This window comes from Mauremys mutica, chromosome 4 (genome assembly GCF_020497125.1).
Source record: "Mauremys mutica isolate MM-2020 ecotype Southern chromosome 4, ASM2049712v1, whole genome shotgun sequence".
Lineage (NCBI taxonomy): Eukaryota > Metazoa > Chordata > Testudines > Geoemydidae > Mauremys > Mauremys mutica.
In genome coordinates this window covers 68000376-68028187 of record NC_059075.1, presented here as the reverse complement: position 1 = coordinate 68028187, position 27812 = coordinate 68000376, and the positions used below count along the sequence as shown (strand labels likewise).

At 47.6% G+C, this 27812-nt stretch overlaps 1 protein-coding gene across 2 annotated transcripts; it reads left to right on the top strand.

Moving 5' to 3' along the window:
• The first annotated feature begins 102 nt into the window (after window positions 1-102).
• On the top strand, window positions 103-26783 carry EXD2 (exonuclease 3'-5' domain containing 2). 2 transcript variants are annotated; one of them, XM_045012247.1, is made up of 9 exons: window positions 103-185; window positions 2248-2643; window positions 4315-4571; window positions 6351-6477; window positions 7724-8049; window positions 10277-10383; window positions 10622-10757; window positions 15365-15721; window positions 26313-26783. In XM_045012247.1, the coding sequence occupies exons 2-9, from the start codon at window positions 2305-2307 to the stop codon at window positions 26395-26397; spliced, it is 1734 nt and encodes a 577-aa protein (XP_044868182.1). In that variant the 5' UTR covers window positions 103-185; window positions 2248-2304; the 3' UTR covers window positions 26398-26783. The 2 variants fall into 2 exon arrangements, with proteins under 2 accessions (XP_044868182.1, XP_044868181.1); XM_045012246.1 differs by lacking the exon at window positions 26313-26783 and adding an exon at window positions 16313-18382.
• Window positions 26784-27812: the final 1029 nt, after the last annotated feature.

The window sequence follows — 27812 nt, the reverse complement described above, 5'->3', positions numbered from 1 at the left end:
CCAGGCTACACGGGAGGCTCCACCCCAGAGGAGCAGGCGACCGGAAGTGTCCGTCACTGCGGGTGCTCCGGGTGTGTGCCCGCCGGAAGCGTCTGTCGGTGCAGCAGGGTGCGGGGGCTGCAGCGCGGCGGGTTCCGGCTGCCGCAGAGAAGCCAGCGTTCCGCTGCGGGCCCAGGCGCAGACAGGTGGGGGGGCAGGGAGGTGGCTGCGGAACCCGGCGCGCGGTTCTCTGGGCGGGGGCGGGGGCGGGGGGCTGCTGGAACATGGTGCTGCTGCTTCCCTGCCGCGCCCGGCTGCCGATGGCGCCTCCTCGAGCGCCCAGCCCAGGCAACCCACCGCTGCAGACCCCAAATGTGGCCCCGCCCCAGGAATCCCCGCGGGGGGGTCTCCCCGCGCCCCGCCAGGTGTGCGCGGTGGGGTCGCGCTGCTCCCGGGCTGCGGCAGTGTCGGGCTGGCCGGCTGCCAAGGGCAGGGTTTACAAGGGGGTGTTTACTCCTCCTGCTTGTGGGGTCCAGAGCAGCCTGCGGGGTGTCTCATGTTGCTCTCTCCATGCTGATGCGTGCAGCTGGTCCCCGGATCTGGGATGGGGTGGTATGGTGCTGCCTGGCTCCTCCCACATGGTTCGGCTTGCAGTATCGGGGCCACAGGCCTCAGTCCTGCAAACAGTTAGACACGTGTAACCGTGCAGGACGTGAGTCCTTCCAGTGAAGTCAGTGCTGCTCACATCTGCAGGTACTCACGTGCTTGAAACTGTTTGCAGGACTGGAGTATTAGAACTCCGTCCTGCAAATGAGTGGCTTTCCAGGTTTAGCTTTGCACACTCATGGACATAGGACTGGAAGGGACCCTGTGTCATTGCGTTCAACCCCTGCCATCATAGGCGGCATCATCAGATGGTCTCATTCATCAAACTCCACCTGAAAATTAGGTTATTTACACTGGAGGACATTGAAGTGAGTGGTGCTACACATGGGTGCATGATTGCCTTGTACTATCAGGACCTATATTACTTAGGGCAGGTCTACAGTTAAAACGCTGCATCGATGCATCTGCACTGCTGTAGTGCTTAAGTGAAGACATTCCTGTGCTGATGAGAGAGCTGCTTCTGTCAGTCTAGTTAATCCACCTCCACGACAGAAGCTCTCCTGCCGACATAGCGCTGCCTACACTGGACATTAAGTTGTATAACTACATGACTCGGGTGTGGATTTTTCACACCCCTGACCAATGTAGTTATATTGATATGTCTGTAGTTTAGACCTGGTCTTAAGGTATGCCTGCACATAATATGCTACAGCAATGCAGCTGTGCCACGGTAGCGCTTCAGTGTAGACACTACCTATGCTGACACGAGGGGTTCTCCCATTGGCTTAGGTGATCCATGTCCCTGAGAGGCAGTAACTAGGTTGATGAAAGAATTCTACATGGGGATTTAGGCTGGTTTAACAATGCTGCTCAGAGGTGTGAATTTTTCACATCCCTGAGCAATTTACTTAAACTGACCTAATTTTCTAGTGTAGATCAGGTGTTGGGATCCAAGGAATTACTGCTGTACAAGATCACAGAAGTACTTATATTCACTGATGAAGTAGAAATAGATGTTACCCAAGCACATACATTACGGCAGCACTTACCAAAGCTTTGGGCACATCCCTGTCTGTCTGGACCTCCCAGTTGTTTTTCGGAGTCTTCTCTTTGATTTTAAAAACAGGTCAAAGGTGTGAACCTCCCCAATCATTTTAATGGGTGATATACATAGGTGCTGGTGTTGAGGCTTTAAATGTCAACATTGTGAACTATTATGTTGCTCATCAAAATAGAAGAATATCATGAGAATTTCAGTTGCTTGGGTCTTTAGCAGCACTTGTTGGGGTTGAAGGAGTGAGACGTGAGCTTTCAGAAGTTTGAGAAATACTGGATTCTGGACCAAATTCTATTCTTAGTTACACTCATGTAAATGAGTGGAATTACTCTAGATTTTGGTGTAATTAGTGTAACCAAGACCTGAATTTAGACTCATTAGCATTTAACACACCCATGCTCCAGGGTATGTCATTTGCTTTGATTCCTGATTTACTCCTGAACAGAATCCAGTACATTTAAAAAATTTCATGTTGCTTTATGATCCTGAGCTGTACTTAGATCTTTGTCTGAATAGTGGCAGTTTGATTTTCTTAATTTTATATTAAAGAAATTTTGAATAAATTCTTAAACGTCTATTCATCTGTCCTGCTTTTTTCATTGCAGTCTATAAGAAAATTCTGCAGTGCCATTTTGAGTGGGTGAAGCGGAGGAGGATGAAAAATGCCCAGACAAAGAGCAGTGACAGTTACTGTGGCCACCCTGTTGGGCATTGCAGTAGGGGGTCTGGTTTTGTGGAAAGTAAGCCAGCGTCGGAAAGAAAGGGTCTGTCGTGGTCGTAACCAAGTTGGAGCTCTGAAAAGGTCAGAAGATGAGGAACTGACGGAAGTGGAGGAGGAGGAGTTACATTCATGTGTTAGTTTTCCCACCATTTCCTGGGTAGAAAAGATCCTTGGTGCAGAAATAGTGATAGTTTCAGAGGCAGAGAAGTGGGATCGAGTGGAACCATTACTGAAGAAGGAGTTGCAGAGCTGGCCAGTCCTTGGGATTGACTGCGAGTGGGTAAGTGTTTGATCAAGGAAAACCTGTTCTCCAGCCTCCTAGGGCAAAGGCAGAGAATTGATGAGGCTTTGAATATTTCTTGTGCCAACACCATTGGGTTACCTAGGGAGGTGGAGGAATCTCCTTCCTTAGAGGTTTTTAAGGTCAGGCTTGACACAGCCCTGGCTGGGATGATTTAGTTGGGTTTGGTCCTGCTTTGAGCAGGGGGTTGGACTAGATGATCTCCTGAGGTCCCTTCCAACCCTGATATTCTATGATTCATTTCTGGTTTAAGTAGTTAGAATGGACACACCAGAAATGACTCTTGAAATTGTCTGTGCAGTTACCACCAGGGAACCCAATAAGGGTCTATTGATTTTGATTTTAATAAAAACTTAAATTAACTGAGCATGGATTTAAAGTTTATTGAGATCATCATTTGTTAAACTTTTGGAATAACTCTTAACATATTCTGTTGATGGAATTATAACTGGTTTTGATTGACTAGATACTATATATTTGTACAGTGTTTCTTTCAAGGTAACTTACTAGAATTGTATTAATTTAGCCTTATATTTTTAAGGAGCTTACATATTTTAAAAACTATAACTAATTAAAAATAAACTAAAAGAGGAGAAATTGCAGTTATTTATAATTGAACATGTAAAATATTGGACCTAACAGAATGTGAAATTCCCAGAAGAGGGCCAGCACAAGCCTATTTAACTGTTCACAACTGGTTTTCAGTGGGATTTAAGTGATGTCTAGACCCTGGGCTGGCCCTCTTCTGAAGGGTGAATTTCACCTACACTGCATACATTAACTAAGCTAAGGGGGAAAAAAGGACAGAATGGTGAAATCTGTTAGGCTGTGAAATAGTCACCCAAGGAAAATGGGGGAAGCCATATTGCTTGTGTCTCTTAAAATTAGACTTGATAATGCACTAGAGAATATACTGTATGAAACAATGCTACAGTGGATGGGTTCTCAGGACAAATTATTTGGTGGCCTCAGAGTGCAGCCACCCACTCTTGCTGGTGGCCGCTCTCACACTTCTCTCTAACATACTTAGCTTTAGGAAAAACAAATAAATATGCACCTATACACATCCAAATCATTGTAATTTATTTATTGCTAGCTAGTAAGTCTCTTGTGAAAAGTGATATTAACAAACATACAAATCCGCTGTGAAAAGTGAGACTTACTCAGCCCCGGCAAGCCTGGGGACGAATTAAGCCCTGGATGGGGGCCAGGGGAAGCAGTAAGTGGGTTGGAGCCTGAAGCCCGGTGTCCAGAGGATGGGGCCTGCTGCTATGCGGCTGGAGCCTGTAGCCCCGTGGCCTAAGCCTCACTGCCCCTGGGAAGGTGGGGAACTCACTGGCTGCCTGCTCCTCCAGCATTCTGCCCCAGGTGTCTCCAGAGTTGGGCAGGGCCCAGCCCCAGCAGCCAACACCAAGGCGGTGCATACAGGAGCACCAAGGAGAGGGAGGGGCCACTACTTTGCCCCCTCCCAGTCACAGCCCAGCATGATGTGGCCGCAAGAAAAGGCTCTGGTGGCCGCATTTGAGATACGCTGGACTAGATCACTTAATAGGTCTTTTCTATCTGTAATGCCTGTGATTCTGTTATGGCTTGCTCTGTACCCAGACACTAATACTCTAACGCCAGTGCTGTCTGGTTCTTTGGTTTCAGGTGTCAGTGGAAGGAAAGGCCAGTCCTGTATCCCTCTTACAGATGGCCTCTTCCAGTGGCTTTTGCATTCTTGTTCGATTGCCCAGGTTGGTCAGCAATGGACAGACTGTCCCAAAGTCTTTACTGAACATCTTGAAAGATAGCACTATATTAAAAGTTGGGGTCGGATGTTGGGAAGATTCTTGCAAGCTACTTCAGGACTATGGCCTTGCCATCAAAGGGAGCATAGACCTCCGGTACCTCGCAATGAGACAGAGGTGCGTATCCATACACAACAGCAGTGTACTTGAGGTGTACAATTTTAATTGGAAATCTTAAAAAATGAATTTGATTCTGATGAAGGATGCTACATTGGTAGTCCTGGATTTGTCCTCAGAACAGTTATGGCCCGGGTAGCAGTAGTGCAAGCCTCCTCTTTTTCCCCCTCCTCCCCTCCCTTGCAGTATGCCTCAAACTATGACCCAGGCAGACCAACTCTTCCAGGGGCAAGGGGGTAGAGTCTCCATGGCCCGTTCAGTCCTTGCGCTCTGTGCTGAGGCTGTGAGTATGGAAGCTGAGTAGTGCCATTTGTAGTGGTGGGTTTTGTAATGAGGGCATCTATTAGGAACTCAACTAATACTTCCAAGCAGGGTGTATATATTGTAACTTCTACCCAGTGGCTCACAATTTCAAACTAAACTAGTATTGAATTGTAAGAGAGTCTTGATAATTAAAACAAAGACTTTAAAGAGGCAGAAAGGGAAACACACCTGGTCTCCATATACAGTAGACTGTTTTTTCTCTCCATCTTCTAGGGTGTACTACTCATTTTGTCCTCTCGGAAAGGATCTTGCAGACCCATTCTGAGTGCTTATGGGCTGTCTCACCATGGAAAACACTGGTTATATCATAATCAGGTGAACAGCCTTCTCAGACTGGCTCCATATCTAACAGTCAGGATTTGAAACATTACCTGTCACCATTTACACCATGTACATAAACACAGCAACTTAACTGTTCATTTATCTGCATGGTGACTGGTGAAAGGGAAGTTAAACTTCAAATATTGGAGACCCTATCTTCCTTCCTCCCACCTAAATATTTGGATTTGGCCTACATTGCTTTCGGAGGAGGGGAGGTCAAACTGACATGCATATTGGATATAGTGCTCAGTGATCAAGGAAGACCCATAAACAAATTCTAACTATGTAAATTGAATGGTCAGCGGATGAGTGGAAAGAGATGATTATCAGGCTTCTTGAGAAATGTACAAAATTAATCAGCTTTTAATTTTCTCCTTTAATAATTCTGTTTCCAGTGAAACATTAAAGATACAACAATATTTTCTAATGTTACTTTCATGTTAAAGAAATAAAGTTATAACCTTTTGCCTAGAAACACTCCTCAACTGCAATATTTTACAGGCCTTTGTCCTGTGTAACTGATTAGGGATGTAGGTCTGTTGGCCTTGTGCCACCTCTTTAGCAACCATGATTATTAGAGAACATGGAATCCTTGAGTCTTTCATTGGGCAGTTGAAATGTGTATTTTCTGATTCTTCTCATCTAAAGCAGTGACTGGATCTCTCATTTCTCAGCAAAATGAACCCATTCCTGGCCATTTGGTCTAGGGGCATTTCAATTCCATACAGCAAACTTGCCTGTTACTGTAGGATATCTCTCCTTTTCATTCAGAGGCAGACAGCTGATGGAAAGATCCCCACTCTTTCTCTCAAAAAGAAATTCTTAGATTCTGTAATGATCTAGTGTCTGTATTATGTGAAAGAGCTTCAAGAGGGAATTGGTAACATTCATGCTGGAGATCTTCTGCTCCAAAACTAACCAGTGACCTAAAGAACCAAGAGCTATGCTAGCTTAGCCAGTAAAGCTTATAGATGAGCAGGTGTTCTGTTCTTATAGTGGTCACTGACACATACATCATCTAATCACACACTTCAGTAGTTCCTCTTGTTCAAATAGATTCGGGGTGGATGCAAACATTTTTCAATTTGATTGGTGCTTTTATCCATGTATTTGCTTTTGTTTGTTAAACTGAAGGAAGGATCTGCTCTGTAGTGGACTCAGCCTCAAATCTCTAGCTGAGAACGTCCTAAACTGCCCTCTCGACAAATCTCTTCACTTGCGCTGCAGCAACTGGGAGGCAGAAGAGCTGACTCAAGACCAGGTGTGTCTTCTGATTGTAGTTATTCTTTTGTGAGGAGGAATAGTCTTGTGGCTAAAGGACAGGATTTGGAGTCAAGAGATCTGGGGTCTGTTCCAGCTCTGCCACAAGCTCAGTGTGTGACTGGTCCAGATGTTTCATCTCTCTCTGCCTCAGTTTCCCTCTCTTTAAATGGGGATAATTTCCTGTCTTGGAGGGGTGTGTGTGTGAGGGGGTAGGTGGGGGGGTTCAAGGCTTAATCTTTGGAAAGCTGTTTGACATATTTAGATGTAAGAGGATTGAAGTGCCAGGTATTATCTCTGTTCATAGGCAAGCGCCAGGGACCTGGTGATTGTTGATCTGTGAGGGTTTTGTGAGTGGTCTGTATCTGGTTTGGGGGTTGAGCCTTGAAGGTGCTGAGCACGCTCATCCTGATTCAGCAAAGCCCTTGAGCACCTGCTTAACTTCAAGCACATGAGTAATCACATAGACTTGACTGGAACCACTCATGCTTAACTTTAAGCAGATGCTCAAGGACCTTGCTTGACAAGAGCCTGTGTGCTCAGCCCCTTCGAGACCGAGCCTATAATGAGCAGATTATCATTGAGCTTTTGGAGAGCAGGGAGGTAACTTTTTAAAGGTGTGTCTACCTTTGAAGTCAGTCTGTCTGTGTGATCATTTTGAGTGGTGTACAACAGACAGAATTACAGTGAGCGTATGTAAGTATTGTCTTTTGAGCTCTGCTTGTCCTTCACTCTTAACTTGCCTTTGTAGCAATCTACAATATAATACCTTCTGGCTCCCTCTAGGGGTCAGCTGGCTACACTGTAGATTACTGGAAGGGCTTCAGATTGCATAATGAAGAGGAGGGTCTGTGGTTCTAGGCAGGGAACACTAGAGGCTCCCAGACCCTCACTGCAGTGCTCAGTGCTGGAACTCAGTGTAAGTTCCTAAGTCAAATAAATGCTGCTCCCTCTTTACCTAGAAATGATGTTTCACATTCGCTGTGTTGGGGGAATCTTGTCTCAGTTCCTCACAAGGCGTTAGCCCTCCTTCTTGCTTATATATACCTGCCCCTGGAAATTTCCACTACTTGCATCTGACGAAGTGGGTATTCACCCACGAAAGCTCATGCTCCAAAACGTCTGTTAGTCTATAAAGTGCCACAGGATTCTTTGCTGCTTTTACAGATCCAGACTAACACGGCTACCCTTCTGATACTTAGCCCTCCTTCTGCGCAGTAACACAGAGCTCTGGCTCTTTTCCCCAGGTCACTTATGCTGCCAAGGATGCCCAGGTCTCAATGGCTCTGTTTCTCCATCTGCTGGGATTTTTCTTCATCCCTGCTGCATCTGAAGGTGAAAATGCTGTTGTTGCTTGGCAAAAAGTACTGGGCAAGTGCCAGGGCTTGATGGATGTCCCATTCAGAGGAAGAAGTAGCAGCAGTCTAGGAGATGATGGAAATGGAGAGGTGGACTCCCAGCAGAAACCAAGGAATCGGAAGTCTGCAACTAATGGCCAGTCCCCAGTAAATCAACAAGTGAAGGATCCCCGCAAACAGAAGCGAAAGCCCCTCGGTGTGGGATATTCTGCAAGGTAATTGCATGAGCCTTTTTTACTATATGCACCTTACCTAAACTTGCAAGGACAGGATTTTGATTGATACTTCCAGCCCTGCTTATTATGGTTATGCACATTCACTATTGCTGGTGTTCAATAGCTAACCCTGAGAGTTAAATGTAAGATATAAGTGATGGAAAAAATGAGTAAGATACATTTACCAAAGACTAAAAGAAAACTCAAGATCGTTCTGATGCTATAGAGGTCCTAACCCACTGAGCGCACCTCAGAGCAATAGGATATTTGCCATTCTGCTTTCTAAAATAGGGATATAATCAGGTATAATTTGACTGCCTCAGAGCTCAGGAAGGAAAATCTCTGACCTGCACCTAAGCAGAGCATTTCACAGTTGGCCAGGCAGGATGGATAATGCTAGACTGAGGGGGTCGTTTTCTTCCCAGGCACCAGCTGTTAACTATTGCTGGAGGCAGGATATGAGACTTCAACCAATGGTCTGATCTGATCAGGCAAATCCTAAATTCTTATGTAACAATGGAATCTGACAGTCTGAAACTTCAGTTATTTTATTTACAATGTTTTTAAATTAAAACAAGTTAGATAAACCGTCTTAATCTGAATCCAGCAAGGGGAGATGCAGAATTGATATGCCTGTTTTTAAATTTAATTTGATTATATCAGATTTTATATACACAAACATGGGGAGTTAAACAACTTCAGTCATAGCCAAATGAAAAGGAAAAATAGACATTTCAGCATTAACTTTCTCCTTTAAGATTCTCAGGTTAGCTGTGGGGGGAGATAATTTAATGGAGCCAGAAACTGATTCATTAGTATTATTTAACAATTAAAATAGAAATAACAGTGTTCTGTTACTTACGGGTGATTTTCTCTGGTCACTTCATATTTTCAGGAAACATTTTGAGCCAACATCAAACAGTCCAAGAAGGGCTCAGCCCCCTAGGAAAAACTAAATAGCTGATCAAACAGAATTCTAAGCTAAATCCAGGCTGTTGTCTGTATTTGATCATCTATTTTTTTTTTTTAGCTCCTTCATTAGAGAGACTTAAAACTAGTCAAGACAAAGTGCTGGAGAACATATTGTAGGGAATAATCCTTCCCTGGTCTCTAGGGTTAGATTAGATGTGATCAAAATGTTTTTTCTGTTGCTGATTTCTAGGAGAATGTTTGTTTTAATTTGAAAAAAAAAAAAAAAAAAAAAAGGATCCCAAATCACTCAGATGACACCTTTGACTGAGCTATTACACCTGCCTCTCCATTTATTTTCTGTATCCTCTATCCTGGCTGGCCAGGCTAAACAGTGTTGCCTTTACTACAAAAAATTCCCACCAGTGCTTACTACCAGTTCACCTGAACTGCTGATAATCACTGATAGGAGCCTTAGAATAGACAAATCCAGCGTCTTCCTGTGGTTTTTTTATCACCATGCACTAGTGGGAATATTTTTGTCAAATTCCCTACTGTAGAGACAGTATGAATTACTGAATAATTTAAATTTGTGCAAGAGCTTCTTGCGGTAGCAGTTCAACTCGGGGAATTCTTGCTGCTGTGATCACACTGGTGCTGGTGAATAGAGTAAGGATTGTAGGGGAAGGAGCACTTTGCACGACAACAGTAGCTGTCCATCCCTGCTCCTGAGCAATTACCTAGCTTTGTTGCTGCCGTTCTGCTCAGGGCCTCCTGGCTGGAAGATGCAGCCATCTTCCTCCTCAGGCATTTAGTTTTGTTAAAGGGGTGCTGTCAAAGTAAAGATATTGTTTGGAAAAAAAATAATTCCTTCCCTGTATTGATGAAAACACTGGAGAGCATCCGAACTAGATTTTAAACATATAGGATACTTTTCACCATTGAGAGTTGCTCACTTTTAATTCTGAAATGTAAGCAAGCCTATTGTCAATGATAGCATCAACAGAGGGTTCAACGTTCCCAGCTTCACGGGTACTGGCTGCTGATCTGGGAAACGGATCCTTCACAGCCAGTAGTTGTAGCCAGAACAGTCAGTCACTAAGGAGTTTGTTGCCCTCGGTGACAGCCTGTTCTGCCAGTATGGTGCTTGGCCCATAAATACAGGTTGCTGAGGGCTAGAAGTGTGTGTACTCCTGGGGTCACTCGTCTGACGTAAAGGATGCTGCGTGTATGCCCCATGAAATATGTAGATACATAGAGCTCAGTTTCTGGGGGTCCTGTTTATTTTAATTGTCATGATGTTCACCCTGTTTCACAGAAAATCTCCCCTGTATGATAACTGCTTCCTGCATGCACCGGATGGACAGCCTCTGTGCACTTGTGATCGCAAAAAGGCCCAGTGGTACCTGGACAAGGGCATTGGAGGTACGTATGCCAGTCCTCATATTAGTCTGTATCTAGGAAAGAGATCTTTTCTTTGCCATGATATTGTTGGGTGAGAAATGATACTTTTGAGAAGGGGCCCAGGTCTGAACAGAGATCCAATTACTGGAGATGTTGGGGGAAGGAATAAACAGGATGTGTCCCCCGACTTTGTGCATAATTCATTTAGCTTTCCACATGCAACTGTTAAAGGCCTCCCTCTCTGCCTCCACCCTTCCAGAGTTGGTGAGCACAGATCCATTTGTTGTGAAGCTGCAGTTCGAGCCCTCAGGACGTCCTGAGTCACAAGTCGATTACTATCTGACAGTCAAGGAGAACCTGTGCGTGGTGTGTGGCAAGAGAGAGTCCTACATCCGGTGAGTTTTTACACAGTGCAGGGAGGAAAAATACATCTGGTAGAGTCAGACCCAGACCCTGATCAAGTTCAGTCTCTACCATAACTTTGTGTTATTTACCAGTGGGAGGTAAACTGCGACACAGTCATGCTTGTGTAGAATTCAGTGTGTATATCTCGGGTAGGCCATAGCCATTTGAGGCCCACATGATCCTATGTAAGGGCTATGTTTTAGTCACGGGTATTTTTAGTAAATGTCATGGACAGGTTAGTAAACAAAAATTCATGACCTGTGACCTGTCCATGACTTGTACTATATACCCCTAACTAGAACTTGGGCCAGGGCACCACAGGTGCTCCAGGGGAGTGTGGGGGGAGGGCAGGGCACCACAGGTGCGCTGTGGGGGAGGAGAGGGGAGGGGAAGAGAGAGTGGGCTGGGGCGCTGCGGGTGCGCCATGGTGGGAGGAGAGAGGGTGGGCCGGGACGCCGTGGGCGCTCCTCAGGGGGAGGAGAGGAGAGGATGGGCTGGGGCACCGTGGGTGCTCCATGGGAGGGGAGAGAGGGCGGACCAGTGTGCAGAGAGGGTGCTCCTTGGGGGGGTTGGGAGAGGAGGAGGGCTGGCAGGCTCCCTACCTGGCTCTGCGCAGCTCCCTGGAACCAGCCAGCATGTCCCAGGAGGTCCTAGGGGGAGGGAAGGCCGGGGGGCTGCGTGTGCTGCCCCCACCACAAGCGCTGGCTCCGCAGCTCCCATTGGCTGGGAACGCGCAGGCAGGGGCAGTGCATGGAGCCCCCTGGTCCCTCTGCCTAGGAACTGCAGGGACATGCCAGCCGCTTCTGGGGAGCCCCCCCGAGGTAAGCACCGCCCCCCACCCTAAACCTCTGCTCCAGCCCTGAGCCCCCTCTCACACCCAAACTGCTGCTGCTGGGGCGGGAAGGGAGGGGGACACGGTGGCCCGAGACTGCCCCAGCAGTGGCCGGTGCGGCTGGCCCAGGGGCTGCCCAAGCTGCTCAGGAAGCCCCAGAACCAGCCACACTGGCCTCTGGAGAAGTCATGGAATCCGTGGCAGACTCGCAGCCTTAATCGTATGTCTCTGGACAAGATTGACATGGGAGAGGTTGACATTCCTTCCAGTAGAGAGCAGTTGTGTTTACTCTCACTAGAGAACAAGCTGTGTTCAAACACAGAGTGCAGACTGCAGTCCAGCCTGGACAGGCTAGTGGTATGCATACCTCCCCAGTTTAACTTTTTTCTCAATGAAAGAGAAGAAAAAACCCTGTGTGATGTTTTGGGAACAACCAAGACGAGTAAGGGGTTCTGTCACTGCCCGTCCTTTAACTTTGGAGGCCTTTGTGCTGTGCAGCTGTGGTTCAGATCCCTGACACCAGTAGCCAGCCCACAAGTGCATACTCTCACCAGTCTAGTTACTCCTTGGAGTGTGACACCAACAGCCCTTCCAGTTCCGAGTCTCCCCAAATCTGTACTTCCCAAGTTCTTAACTACCAGATACTCTGACTTTGCGGTTTGTCACCTGAGAAGGTGTAAAACCAGCCCCCTGGATACTTTGGCATGCACATTCCCACAGCTTGCATGCGAGAGACTTGCTTGGGGTAAAAATAAACATAAAGTTTATTTAATAGCAAAACCACAGATTCGAAGATAAGAATAAGGGAACGCAAACCTATACAGGTGACACAGCAAATAAACATAAAAACAACCTCAGGCTTTTACACTTCCATATTAGATAAAATCCCTTTTATGATATAAGTTACCTTTTGCCATAAGACAGTTTCTCAGCATACGCACTACCTAGAGGTGGGATCCAGCAGCGTTCATGGAGAGCGTCTCGCCACAAGCCTGTCCCTCAAGTCTGAATAAAAAACCTGAGTCCCAAGCCTGTTTTTAAAGGCTTTCCATTCCCCTCCCCACCCCCCATCTATGGTGACTCATGTTTATTCAGAATGGGGAAATTCCCTCTTGACTTGATAGCCCGGGTGTCTCAATGTCTTTCTGTTAACTCTAGTGGCCCATCATTGTCTTTCCTGGGCTGGACAATGTATCATGTAAACTTCCAGTTTGAGCGGTGCCCCTCTTTGCTTCACTGCTTAGCCCCCGCTGGGAGGTGTAGCTGAAGCTGTAGTATGGATTATTAACACAGTTTTCTGTATTCACAGATATGTAGCTCCATAACCAGAGTCTGTACACACATCTCGTAATAACCATCAAGTTCAGAATATTACAAGCTTTCATAAAAGACCTTATTCATTATACTTTTATAGTAGCAATATGCAATCATTTGGTTTAACTGATCATTTTGGGGATTTAAACCATCTGGTTTCCCTGTTGGTGTCCGGACCCTGACTGTCTCACTTTTCTGTATTTAATCCTGTTGTTAGCATTTAAATGGCCCAGGTGAGCTGTGACACCTACATATCCATAAAGCTAATTGGTGTGGAGAAGGGTGAGTTCTAGTCTTTACAGCTGCTATTGTTTAGCTGGGAGCAGTGTCCTGCAAGGCTACATGAACTGACCAGCAGCACAGTCACTTTATAGTGTAGGGTGACCAGATGTCCCAATTTTATAGAGACAATCTCGACTTTTGGGTCTCTTTCTTATATTGGCTCCTATTACCCCCCCCCCCCCGTCCCGATTTTTCACACTTGCTGTCTGGTCTCCCTATTATAGTGGGACAGCTGTGCCTTTGTAGCAGAAAAAGACAGACATATTTATTGTTAAATGAAAGCTTCCATTTTCTGAAAAATTCATCCAAATGCATCAGAAATTGTGGAGGGAATCTAAAACCCTTTGTGTGACCGTGGGGCTGTCTGGCTGCAGATTTCTTCTGGGTTAAGGGTGCTTTCTTCATAGATTTTCTGGGAAAGGATGTTGGAATGTTTTTACAGAGGCCTGTACAATCTTGTTGCAAACTTTCCCAGTGGCGTTCCCTCTCCCTTGCAGCCCCCTGAGCCTAGGCCAAGCAGGGCGCATGCACAGTTCTTTTCATCCCTTCAGATGTCATATGAGAGCCCAGGGCTTCATCAGCTTGATAAAAATCCTCATATGTCTACTAAGGCTGTGTTTACACTGCCACTTTCAGGGCTAAAACTTTAGTCATTCAGGGGTGTGAAAAAACACCCTCGAGCGACAAAAGTTTTAGCGCTGAAAAGCGCCAGTATAAACAGCACTTTATCGCCGGGAGCTCCTGGCAATAAAGCTACCGCCGCTCATTCAGGGAGGTTATTTTTTATCACCAGGAGAGCTCTCCCCCAGCAATAAACCATGACTACACTGCCCAGGTCACAGTGCTGCCGCACTGTAATGTGGGCGGTATAGACATACCCTTGGTGTGCTCAGTAGTGATTTTGCAGTTGCTCATAACTTTATAAAATTTCATTCCACCCCGATGCCCTCATTGAGGGTAACATGCCACAGATTAAGGTTTTGATTAGACATTTTCATAATATTAAAATGACCCAGTATGGCCGTTCTTATGAATTTACACATTTTTGTCTTTAACTATGAATCAGCTCTGAAAAATACCTCTAAAATGGCACTGTGGGGTCATTTTGGGTTGTGGGGTGGGTTGCGATTAATTTTCATTTATTTATTTTTTATATGAAGAAAACAAACAACAGAAAGATAATTGACTTACAGCTTGTATATGTTTCAGTATACTACATGCTTTATGGGATTGCCCGTAGAATTCTGCAGTCTTAGTACTCGTCAGGTCTATGTCTTGCAGATCTAACACATTAGGGTGAGGGTTAGAGAAGTAAAATAGGAGAAGACATGTAACTAGGAAAGGGAGCATTTAGGTGGAATGGAGGTTTGGCTTTCTTTGAATAGTCTCAACATTTTTTATCCAAATGTATCTAAAAGCATGGCCCAAATTTCTTTGACTTCTTACACAGGGTTCCCTGTTGATTGTCTTTCAGTAGCTTCCAGAGAAAACGTACCTAGGTTACAAAGGAGTTTTTTCTAATTGCCCTGCCTGCAAGATTCATGCTGGGATCTGAAGGTCAAGCTGGGCTGCCTCTTACTTGTTCATTATCACAAGTAATAAAGATTCTGTCGGCCATACTTGGCAGTTAGTTACAACTGTGCAATTCCTTTGTGCCCTCTGGGGATGCACAGTGTAGCTGAGGGTAGAATTTGGTCCTGCATTTGGAATTGGGCCCAGTCCTGCAAGCACTGAGGCATGTGCTTTACTTCACACATGAGTAGTCCCTTTGAGGTTAATGGGAGCACTCCTAGGAGTATCGTTGAACATATGCATAAGTACATGCGGGATTGGGGCTTTTATTAGGAATTCTTTTGATGCACTGGCCAGGACAGAATCTAGTGATGTCTCTGCAGGGCTAGCAGAAGTAGAAAACAAAAATACATTTCTGTCACTAAGATTGGCCGTGGAGTACACACAGAGAACTGATCCAATGCTGTCTTTACAGGCGATTTTCTGACTCTCTTAAAAAAAAGCACAGTACACTCCTGAGCTAAGACCAAATGTGGAAAGCTCCAGCTTCTGGAGTGGTTCCTTTTCTATATCAGTCTTCCATCAGGCGTGTAAGTAGTAGTTGATGGCAGCAGCCATGTGAAATTTTAGTTAAGACTGTTGCTATTTCCTTCCCAGGAAGAACATCGTACCTCATGAGTACAGGAGACACTTCCCCATCCAGATGAAGGACCATAACTCCCATGACGTTCTGCTGCTTTGCACTTCCTGCCATGCCATCTCCAATTACTACGACAATCATCTCAAGCAGCGGCTGGCCGAGGAGTTTGGTGCCCCCATTGGCTGCGAGGAAGGGGTGCGCCTGCTGGAGGACCCCCTGCGAAGGCAGGTCCGGTCAGGGGCCAGGGCTTTGCTGAATGCAGACAGCTTGCCTGACACCAGGAGGGAGGAGCTGCTGCAAGGAATCAAGGACTTCTTTAACACAGAGTCCATTACTTCAGAGATGCTCCAGGAAGCAGCAGGCCTGGAAACCAGGTATTACAAGAGCCCAGTGACTAGGTCTAATGTTTTAGCCGTCTGTGTGCGCGCATGTGTATATTTATGTATTTAGACTTCAGTTACAGAAAAAGACACCTAGCCAAGGCCCTACGTGCCCTGATACATAAATAGTACAACAGCAACAAAAATCCCAGCAGCATTGGTAGAGCTAAGTAATAGGCCTACTTTCCCCCCCGAGCTCCTTTAAAAGTACCTCCTGTTGTTTTAATCTCCCTGTAAAACCAGGGCCAGAGTTTAACAAACTGGGTGTTTACACAGTGCGTTACAAACACAGTGCTGCAGAGCTCCGTGCAGGCACAGGGAACCCCCAGCACCGATACACTTGTGAGATTGGGGCTATAGATTACGTGTTTCCTGCAGTGAGACACGTACAGTCTTTCAGGTTATTACTCTGCTACGGGTGTGGGGAGTAGTCGGGTGGACAACTCTGTTGGCCCAGCCTGCCTAGTTGAGCCTTGTGTTTGTCAAGTGCTTTGGGTGTGAGGACGCCCAGCACGTCACGGTATTGGAGACCGAGAGTCCCATAATGGGCTTGTGTGGAAACCAACCCCCCTTGTGTCTTGGCAGGATTTGTAATGAGAGCTACATGCCGCATGGGCTGAAGGTGGTGCAGTGCTTCGCCAAAGGGGGGCTGCGCTCACTCATGGAGCTGGAGAGGTGCTGGCGGCAGCACTTTCTGGACACCATGCAACCGAAGCATCTTCCAAAGCGGTGGTCAGTCAACCACAATCATGGGAAGCTGATTCGAAAATATGGGGAGGACCTTCGGATCGAGCTGTCGTGAAAGTGATTCCAGATAGCGACTGGAAGGACTATTTGACTTTCATCTCCCTGTTGGAACTGCAAGCTCCTGGGTGCAGGATGGCCCAGGGAGACTCCCGTTGTCAGCAGTGGCTCTGCTGGGACTCAACAACACTACCAATGGTTAAATCATGTGACTTCAGTGTTAAAAGATGGTTGGAATTTTTAACCATAGTCTGAATGGAGCTGCTTGGTTCTTCACCATCTTGTTCTACAGAGATGGAGTCCTCATGTATGCAGACATGAGCTCCTCCACTTTTATTAGACTGTTTCAATCCACAGGGGATGTGCTAAGGAGACTTCTCCTCTGCTCAAAGTGACCATACAAAAATTGGCACTTTCCTAAGTGTTCTGACCCCTCTGCCATCTTTGGTGAGAGATGAACAGGGCAGATTCTGCCAGAGAGAGGTTATATCAGCATGAATTTGTGATGACCGGCATCCCCTGAGAGGTGTGTTACATCCAGTTCGTCCACCTAAGCACCGTGGAGGGCTTCTTCACATGGGATATGAACCTTTTTGTTGTTTCCAAGCGCTAGTGTGGACCGATCCCCGTCATCCCATGGCTGCACCTCCAAATTAATCCACAATTCCACCCCCACCCCTTGCTTTTGGTGCAGGCCAGCTGCACCCGGGTTAGCTTTTCTTGGAGGAAACCTTCTGTAATGATGCAGGGACTCACCCCTGCGGCACTTCCTGGTGGTCGTCTTGGGAATTAGCTCTCCCACTGCCGCTTGGCCCCCATGTCCCTCCCTGGACTCGGTGCCCCTTATGTTTGGGGTGCTGCCCCCTGGCAATACCCCTGCAGTCTCAGGGTCTCCCTACCCAGGGGAACCCCCACCCCCTATTCCCACCTTGCCTCAGTCATGGGCTACTGCCAGTCACCATATAGCCCCCTTTCACTGGGGCCAACTGCAGTCTGTATAAGCCAGTCATCATAGGCAAGGGAGGTTTTGATCTGCTGCCATTCCCTGCAACCCAGTACCTCCAGGGGCCTTGTACAAGGCCATGCAGCTGGGGAGTTGCTGGCCCAGAGCTCCCCAGCTCCTCTGGCTTTCCCCAGCCCTGCTTCACTCCAGGACCTGTTAGCACTCAGGCAGCTAGGTCCATCTCCCTCCCCAGCTAGAGGGAGACTGCTTGCTCCTGGCCCACTGCCCTCTTATAAGGGCCAGCTGGGCCCTCATTAAGCCAGCTACAGCTGTGGCTGCTTTCCCAATCAGCCCAGCATTCCGAACTGCAGCCCTCTCCAGGGCTGCTTTTACCCTTCTAGGGCCAGAGCGGGGTGATTACCCCACTACACCTTCCCTAAAGAGACATTCCTGTTTCATGGACAGGATCCCAGTGTGAAGAAACAGCACTTCTGTCTTATTGAGAACTGGGTCAGAATTGCAGACAGGTCTCTCAGCCTTCTGATGGCTGCTGCTGCATCTTGAGGAAAAGCGACATCATTTGTGACTCTGTCAGTGTGGGAGCACGAACAGTCAGAAATCTATTTAAAAACAAACAAAACACCTTTCAGACACACAGCATGTATCTATAAAAATGTTACTTACCAATTCAATCTTCCTGTGTAGACACTCTGATGAATAGCTTTTGGCAAGCACCCTCTCACATCACTCTGAAATGGGGTCAGCTATCTTACAGAGGATGTGGAGGGAAGAAAAGGCTTTTTCAGAGAAGCAGTATTTTCTAGGCATCTGTGCACATAATTGGAAGCCAGGAGCCCCAGAGCACTAATTCTGGCTCTGACACTGACTTGCTGTGTGGCCTTGAACAAGTCACATAACTTATCTGTGCCTCAGTTTCCCGTCTGTAAAATGGGGCTAATAATACTTACCTACCTCACAGGGATGTTGAGGCTTAATTCATTAATGTTTATAAAATGCTTTGAAAATGTAATCTACACCTCTACCCGGATATAACGCGACCCGATATAATGCGGTAAAGCAGTGCTCCCAGGGCGGGGTGGGGAGGGGGGGGCTGCACACTCCGGTGGATCAAAGCAAGTTCGATGTAATGCGGTTTCATCTATAACGCAGTAAGATTTTTTGGCTCCCGAGGACAGCGTTATATTGAGGTAGAGGTGTATTATGTGAGGGTTAATTATTACTGTTGATATTTAAATGTTCTTGGCTGTTTCTGTTCAGCATTCATGTTTCTGCCTGGTGCTAGATTTTAGATGTATTTAACTTTTTAAATAAAAAACCCTTTTTCTTAACTGTTCTGACTCCTCTGCTATCTTTGGTGAGAGATGAACAGGGCACATTCTGCCAGAGAGAGGTTATATCAGCATGAATTTGTGATGACCATGTTTCTCACAAGTGGTGAAGTCCTGCTTGAATTACACAGGTCCTTTCAAAAAAGTTTTAATAAAACCTTTATACTGCACCACATTTTTCTGCATATGACCTGCTTCTTGGAGAAAACTAGTCTGGAAAAGTCTGAGGATTTTTTTTTTTTTAGTGAGTAAAATCCTGGCCCCATTTAAATCAATGACAAACCTTTAACGGAGACAAGATTTCATCCTCCAGTGGGAGCACTTTATGTAGTAATTCTCCTGTAGGAAGGCACTAGACTGGGACACAGGAGACCATAGTTCAAATCTTGGCTCAGGTACAGGTTTCTTGTGTAACGTGTACAAGTCTCTTAATTTCGCCATCTCTGTTCCCCATCTGTAAAATGGTGATAGTGCTACTTCCCTACCTCACAGGCTCTTTAGAGATTCAGGCCTTGTCTACACTACAGGACTATTTCGAATCTACTTAATTCGAATTTGTGGATTCGACCTTATGAAGTCGAATTTGTGAATCCATACTAAATACACTAATTCGAACTTCTGAGTCCACATTCACGGGGCCGGCGTCGACTTTCGAAGCGGTGCACTGTGGGAAGCTATCCCACAGTTCCCGCAGTCCCCGCTGCCCATTTGAATTCTGGGATTTCCCCCCAATGCATGCTGGGGGAAAAAATGTGTCGAGGGTGGTTTTGGGTAACTGTCGTCATTGAACCGTCAATCACGCCCTCCCTCCCTCCCTGAAAGCGCCTGCGGGCAATCTGTTCGTGCACTTTTCTGGTCAGTGACAGCGTGGACGCCACAGCACTGCAAGCATGGAGCCCGCTGCGATCCTCGCCGTTTTCTCCTCCTCGCACTTTATCGTCCACCTCTTCCACATTCAGCTGCTGAGAAATTGGGCTACTTTTCAATGGTTCTGCAAGCACTGGGGGACCATAGGGGACGTTTTACCAACATGAACGTCGGATGGCCGGGCAAGGTTCCTGATGCATGTGTTCTCAGGAACTGTGGGCTGCTCAGACGCCTGCTGGAAGGTAGTTTCTTCCCGTACCACGAAATAACTGTTGTGGATGTGCATTTGCCTATAGTGATCCTCGGTGACCCAGCCTGCCCGCTAATGCACTTGCTCATGAAGCCCTATACAGGCGCCTGGGACAGCGACAAGGAACTCTTCAAATACCAGCGAGCAGCGTGACCTGTGACTGTTCAGTTTCTTTACAGAGAAGCTGAACCTGCCCCTGTTTCTTTACCCAGTTACTGTTGACTCTCCTCTTCGGTTAAATACCCCGTTCTCCCCGTTTCCTCCACTTCCAAGACACGTGTAAAAATAAAATACATGTCACACTGTTACTGAGGAGAGGTTTCTTTATTCATGACTTTTCGTTAAAGGGTCGAAATTGGAACGCAGACTGCGGTGGGTAGGGTGTGCGCTGATGTAAAGACCGCCTCTAAACTTAAGGAATGACAGGCTCCTGATCGTACAGCGGTCCGCATTGCCGGACTGCTTGTTTCAACGGAGCCTGCCATCCCTCCTTTTTGGGATTCTGTGTGCGGGCGGCTATGTGGCCTTGTGGCGGAGGAGGACGGATACAGATTCCTCTGCTGCGTGACTCAGCGGTCCACAACAAGGACCGCTGTATAAGATCTGTACCCGACCTCCCCCGCTAAAAAGTCACATCCCCACCGCCCACACAGAACCTGGAAACCACCTCCCATACCGACCACGGTGCCTGCTGACTGCACTGTGTGTGTTACCCGCTGCTGATCCGGCCCCCGTGTCTGTACCCTGCGAAAGGTGCCTGTCCTATGCAATTAGCAACGCACTTCCCCACGCACCCCATTCAAACACAGTCTTCAGTGAGGAAACATGACGGAAACAGTACTTAACAGCAAAGTATTTTTATTACTTAAGTAGACAGTTATGGGATGGGACTGGGATTGGGACTTGTTTGAGTCCGGAAGGGAAGGACTTATGCAAACGTAGGGTATGAGAGCTTTTGGTTACTTGAGCACTCTGCTGGGGTGCAGTGACAGTATTCACGGACCAGGGCGGGCATCCTCCTGGTTATTTAGGGTGAGGGGGGTATGTGACTTTGTGGCGGGGGAGGGCGGTTGCAGAGATACTGCCGGGGGCTCTGTCCTGCAGCGGACCTGCAGAACATACACAAGTCGCCGGAGCATGTCCGTTTGCTCCCTCAGTAGTACAAGCATTGCTTGAGTCGCCTGCTTGTGTTCCTCACGCCACCTCTCCTCCCATTCGCTGTGTGAGCACTGGTACAGAGAGACTTTCTCCCTCCACTGCCTCTGCTGGTCCGCCTCGGCTAGGTAGCAGCCCACACATTCATCGAAAATCGTGTCCCTTGTCTTTTTCTTTCGCCGCCTAATCTTCGCCAGCCTCTGCGAGGTGGATGCTGTGGAAGGTCTGGAGACAGTGGAAGCTGTGAGATGGGAAACAGTTAGTTAATTCCTTGCAATGATACTTTTTTGCGAACAATTAACTGAATCTAGGCTGTCTCTGTGAATTTTTTGTTGAGACCCCTGTGCCTGCTGTTGCACAAATCATTTGCGCGGTGGATTCTGGGTAAATGTCGCCAGTCATTCCTTCCTCCGGGAAAGCAAGGGCAGACAATCATTTCGATCACGTTTTCCATGAAATGCCCTGGCACACGCCATAGCGTGGCAACAATGGACCCTATTTTGCCTTTTGTGTATGTCACCGTATGTGTACTGTATGCCGCTGATAGAGGCGGACCAGCAGCGCTACACAGCAGCATGCTTATGCTTTTGCATGACAGCAGCGATGGTTACCAGGCATACTGCACCGTCTACCATACCATGAACTGGTAAGAAGACGGTAATAAGATGGTCATGGTTACCTGTCCTTTTGCACTGCGCCATTTGGTGCTGTCATAAGTGCCCCTGGTCGATCAGCCAGGGGCGCAAAAGCAAAATTTGGGAATGACTCCCCGAGTCAATCCCTCCTTTTTGGGTATCTAAAAATAGAATCAGTCCTGCCTAGATTATGTGCAACTGTACTAGAGAACCACTGTATCATACAATCAGAGACCACAGCTGCTCTCTGTCCAATCCTGCATAAATTTTGAGCTGAACGCTATTCACAGGGTGTGCTCCTGAAACAACCCCAGCTGTTCATTACGTTCTTCCCCCAGCCTTCCTGGGTTCCAATACCATTGTCCCCCCACTTGTGTGATGAAGTAATATAGAATGCATGAATAAGACACAGGTAGTCGTTTGTGAGAAATGAGTGGAAGGAAGCCTCCAGCTGCAATGATAGTCCAGAGATGACATTAAGGGGTGTGGAGGAGGGAGCCACTCATCCCTCTGCTACTCCAGGGGCAATTGAATCTTTTCTTTACAATGAAGGGTGGGGGCTGATGGATCTCAGCCCCCTGTTGCAATGATGAGGACGGTTACCAGCCATACTGCACCATCTACCATGAAAAATTAGCAACAGGCGGCCTTGACCGACCGGTCCCAAGCAAGTTGGTACGGTTGTCATGGTTACCAGCCCTTTTGCACTGCCCCATGTGCCAATAGGCTGATGATGAGGATGGATTTCCATCGTTTTGTACCATCAGCCATCCATAGCGTGGGGGGAGCAAGGATGTTGGTGTTGAGTGCTGCACCATCGCGTCTATCTGCAGCATTCAGTACAGATACGGTGACATGTAAAAGAGTCAACAGAGGATTGTTTTCCCTTTTACTTCTGGGGGTCGGGGGGGTGCGTAAATTGCCGAGCTATGCCCCGTCCCACCGCGGACACTGTGTTTGACCCTAGAAGCATTTGGAGATCAGCCAAGAATGCAAATGCTTTTCGGAGACAGCAGGAACTGTGGGATACCTTGCGTCCTCGTTCCCCCCTCCCTCCATGAGCGTCCATTTGATTCTTTGGCTTTCCGTTACGCTCGTCACGCAGCTGCGTGCTGAGTCTGTGCTATGCCGTCTGTCCGTTTATTTATTAAAAATACTTTGGACCAGGCGTAACGTAACATTTCTTCCCCTACTTAGATGCAGGAGTCTAAGAGCGAGATCACCGTGAGGACAGGCACTGAAGGAGATAGAGAGCGCATGCTGCGTGAAATCTAGCACGAACCACGGACCTATGCAGCCGTGCTCTGGGAGGCAGTGCTCCCTGAATACCGCATGAAAGCCTCGCGCGGAAAAGTGTGCTATCACGGAGCACCCAATAAGGCAGCTCTCCCCAGGAACCTCCTGCTGATGCTTATCGATTAACGGCAGGAGAGCTTCGTGGCGTTCTCCCAGGAGGATTTGTGTTCTATCACCATATATACAGAGACCTCCTTTTCACACACTTCAGATTCCTGTTATATTAAGAATAAAAGTTAACATGGTTAAAGCACTTACCGACTGCTCCTACCCCTGATTCAGGATCCGGGTTCCTGGCCGGGGAGGGTTGGTAGGGGATCTCCGTGAGGGTGATGAATAGATCCTGGCTGTCGGGGAAACCAGCGTTGTAAGCGCTGTCGCCTGCCTCGTCCTCCACAAACCCTTCCTCATCTTCCCCGTCCGTGAACATCGTCGAGGAACTGTCCGTCGACACTGTCCCATCATCAGAGTCCATGGTCACTGGTGGGGCAGTGGTGGCAGGCTCCGTAGCGTCCGTTGGCCGCTTTGATTTTTTGGTAGCCTTGTCTGGGGTCCTTGATTTTCACGCGGCGCTGCGTTGCATGACGGCTGTATCCTCAGTCTGTATCATGGCTTTGGAGACCTTCTCGTAGGTCTTTGCATTCCGTTCGTTGGAGCGCAGCTCCGAAAGCACAGACTCCTCGCCCCACACACCGATCAGATCCAAGAGTTCCCGGTCTGTCTATGCCGGGTCCCTCTTTCTATTCAGAGATTACATGAACTCCTCTGCTGGAGAGCTCTGCATTGCTGCCGGTGCTGCGGAGCTCGCCCCGATGTGCAACCAGAACGTCAGATTCAAACCGCCCAGACAGGAAAATGAATTCAAATTTTCGCGGTTCATTTCCTGTGTGGCTGGGCAGAGAATCCAAGCTCGGGCTGCTGTCCAGAGCGTCAACAGAGTGGTGCAGTGTGGGATAGCTCCCGGAGCTACTAAGTTCGATTTCCATCCACACCTAGCCTAATTCGAACTAGCCATGTCGAATTTAGCGTTACTCCACCTGCCGGGGTGGAGTACCAAATTCGAACTAAAGAGCCCTCTAGTTCGAATTAAATGGCTTCCTGGTGTGGACGGTTGAGCGGTTAGTTCGAATTAACGCTGCTAAATTCGAATTAAAGTCCTAGTGTAGACCAGGCCTCAGAAATCTTGAATGATGGTGAGGTGCTCAGACACGATGAGGGTAAAGTCAAGCTTCCTTAGTATTGTGAGTTCAACTGTACAGGCCTTGGTGGGAAAGTTAGAACAATAGCTCCAACATTCTAGAGCGAGAGCGAATAGAAGGCTGTATGCCAGTGGAAAGGGGGATTCTTGATGTGAAGTTCCTGCTTCTTGCCCTGATGGGTCATGTGATATTCAATTGTAAACCAGTCATTGGTCCAGAAATTAACATTGTTCATCCCACAACTCAGACTAGTAATTTTGGGAAGAAATTCCACATTTGAGGGAAAGAAGGAAATATTTCTGGAGCAGGTCGTTTGCAATAAATTGCAATTGCTGAGGTATGGAATGTCAGTAGTAATCCCTGGGGAGATGGAGTAGTAGGCGGAGGGCAGGGAAGGCAGTCAAAGGTACATCATAATGCAATTTATCAAAGGGCTGCTAATGAGAGACCTTTGCCATTATAAACCTCATTTTGTGCCTCCCCTATCCCAATCCACAAAGATTAAGATCTCAGCAAAAGCTGAGTGGGAAGTGCTAGAGCCCATGGGTTATGTCTCCATCCCCTTTCTTAGATCTAATTGTAATATCAATAACCAACCTCCTGTACATAGTGACAGCCCAGGATATGGCCTTGTCCTTGTCCTTTTGTGACATAGATGTGCCCAGGCATGTGTATTATTACCCCTGTGTCCAGCCATCTTCTCAATATTTCACCAAAGGGGGTCATATGCGATCTCTGCTGAAAGCTAAGAACTAGCGGACTGTTAGGGTTATTGCAAGTTGTTTGTATGGGAAGTAGTTTAAGAAATATGTAGACTATTGTGTTTAAAGCTGTTGAAACGCAGACACGTCACCTGAGGTGAGGCCCTGGACATTGGACATCTGAGGAGAGAGTCTGTGTTTACTGTCTGAGGCGGGTGAAGGCTTGAGGATTTACAAAAACAAAAGAACTCCAAGAAAAGTGTCTGAATAGGGGCCCCCCCTGAGGTAAGAAACAATGGTCTGCAGCTGTGTAAGAAAATTGGAAAGGGCACAAGATTTTATCCATTATGGAGGAGGAACTCTGCAGGGATGTCTCATGAAAGATGGATCCCAGCTCTTGGAACTAGAAGACCACTGCTGCAAGGACTGACCTTTGGGTGAGAGTACAGGAAAGTAGATAAGAAAGTAACTTGTTAATAAGTATAGGCTATAGTTTGCCTCTTATGTTTTCTTTTACCTGTAACTGTATGTTTCCAAACCATAATTCTTGCTTTGATTTAAATCTTTATCTCAGTAAAGATAAACTTTAATTTGGTTTTACTATAAATCTGTCTAAGAGCCTCGTGTTAAGGTGTTGAACTGAGGTGAAACCAGTGAACTGGGGTGCACTGTTTCTATGGAGGCAGCAGATCAGTGTACACTGTGGGTTCTCCAGAAGATAAAGGACTGGCACCTGAGGGTAACAAAGGGGGGGTGAGTAAATTGCTAGTCCACAGGGGGAGAGAACGGGGCTCGCATAGCCCAGAGCCATAAGTGCTGGAACTAGAGGTGCTGCCGCACCTCCTGGCTTGAAGTGTTTTCCATCATATACAGAGTTTACAGTTTGGTTCAATGACTCTCAGCACCCCCGCTATACAGGTTGTTCCAGCACCCCTGCCTAGAACAGAGCGCTTGTGTTGCTTGCTGTAGGTAGTTGGGGAGGGTTTTCCCCAGTGGGCTCAGACAAGGCATTCACGCTGTAAGCAGGTGGTAGTGATTCATCCTAGACACTTGGGTAATCCTGAAAAGTCTCACTGTCCATAGCATTTTGAGGACTTGTTCAGGGTAGGTAATATAATCTTCTATTGTAGCATGCCCTGGATTGTGATATAGTCAGGTTATTTAGTACTTCTCACATAGCACAAAAGCTCCTTCCCAGCACTCAATAGTACAACCTGGCCATCCTTGCTTTTTTCTCCCCACTAGTCTAGCATTTGAGCTGCTGTCTGTATCGGAATACTATTATGGCCACTCCTGGCCTGTAACCACTGAGCTGACCTCAGGGTTTTGTGTTTTCTGCCTGTGTATCAGGATCTTGTGGAATGATCCGAGACAAGAACGAGTCCAATCTGAATTTCTTATCCCTGGAGAAACTTATCTAACCAAGGAATATTTATTTTCTTTCAGATCACTGGTCCAGAAACAGAAGTTGGAAAATTGTACTTGTCTTGTAAGCATTGCTGCTGCCAAAATGTTCTGTCCTGTGACATGAGATATTGGATCTTTAACTCACCTGAATTGTTATACCACATTGCTTTTCCCTCTTTCAGGTTAATTATTCATCGTGTGTTTTTTAAAAAGTATTTCCTTTTATTAGTTCTAAATGTGTTGCCTTTTAATGTCATGAATAATGAGAACACATGCCGTTACATTGCATTAGCGGTGTCAAACTCATTTTGGAGGAGAGGATGTGATTCCATGTTGAATTATGGTGTGTGAACCAGGCTATAAATTCTGGACTTAATGTGCCCCGCCCACCTATGTCAGCTAATTATTTCATGTCCACTGCAAGTTTCTGGCACATTCTTCTTAAGCAACTCCTGGTTGAAAAGGGATCCTGGTGGGTTCTGGTCAGTACCACTGACCAGGCCGTTGACTGTCCAGTTGGTGGCGCCGCGCAGTGGGGCTGGCAGGCTCCCTGCTAACCTCTGTGCCATGTGGCTCCCGGGAAGCAACCGGCACGTCCAACTCCTAGGCTTAGGGGTGGCCAGGGGGGTCTGCGTGCTGCCCAACCCCCCCGCCCACAGGCGCAGCTCCCATTGACCTGGCCAGGGCAGGGGACGAACTAGCATGACTCACGAGTGCTCAGCAGGCGGCTGTTGAGGGATCGCATGGTGTGCACCTCTCCCGCTAGTGCTGGCCCTCTTCTTCTTCTCGCGCTCCTCCTGTGGCTGGGCTCAAACTACAGCGTGTGCCCTGCAGCGAACTGCAGTCTGTCGCCTCTCGCCGGCACCCAGGAGTTGGAGGTATGTATCCCCATCTCCGAGTTCTGGGAATGGGGCTGCTGGAGGGAAGGGGAGAAGAACAAGATGAACCCAGAGCCCAGCCTGGCCTGGCCCCATCAGGGAGTTGGGGGAGGCCCAGCCTGGCAGCAGCACCATAGTACCAATTCCTCCCTGGCAGCACCCCCCCCCCCCACGGCTTGGGACAGTCCTCCTGAGTCTGCCACTGGCCCCAGCAGTCCCAGGCTGTGGGCAACTCCTCCCGCCCAGCCCTACACCCCCCTCACTGCATCCCTCCCCGTCCCAAACCCCCCACACCTCCATCCCCCTCACTGCATCCCTCCACTGTCTCATCCTGTCCTGTCCCCCACACCTACCCATCCCAGCCCTGTACACCTTACAGCGCTCTCCCACCCATCCTCTCCACCTCCCAGAGCCGCCACCCCCATGTCCCTCACCCCCCGTGCCCTGCACCCCATTCACCTCCGTACACTGCTGCACTCCCATTATGTCCCTATACACTCCTGTGCCCCCCACCACATCCTCATGTACCTGTAGCCTTCTGCCTTCCCCTGTATACGCATCCACCCCACATACCTCCTCTCCTTCACTGCCCCCCCTCACCCCACCCTGCTCTCGTCCTTGGCCTCTTTCCTTCCCCATCCTCTCTCCTCCACCCCACTCC

Excerpts from the sequence above, each read along its gene's own strand:
- EXD2 (XM_045012246.1), top strand. The coding sequence starts at position 2,305 with ATGCCCAGACAAAGAGCAGTGACAGTTACTGTGGCCACCCTGTTGGGC. Across the intron at positions 4,572-6,350 it reads TACCTCGCAATGAGACAGAG|GAAGGATCTGCTCTGTAGTG; the intron begins GTGCGTATCCAT and ends GTTAAACTGAAG. Across the intron at positions 8,050-10,276 it reads GGTGTGGGATATTCTGCAAG|AAAATCTCCCCTGTATGATA; the intron begins GTAATTGCATGA and ends CCTGTTTCACAG.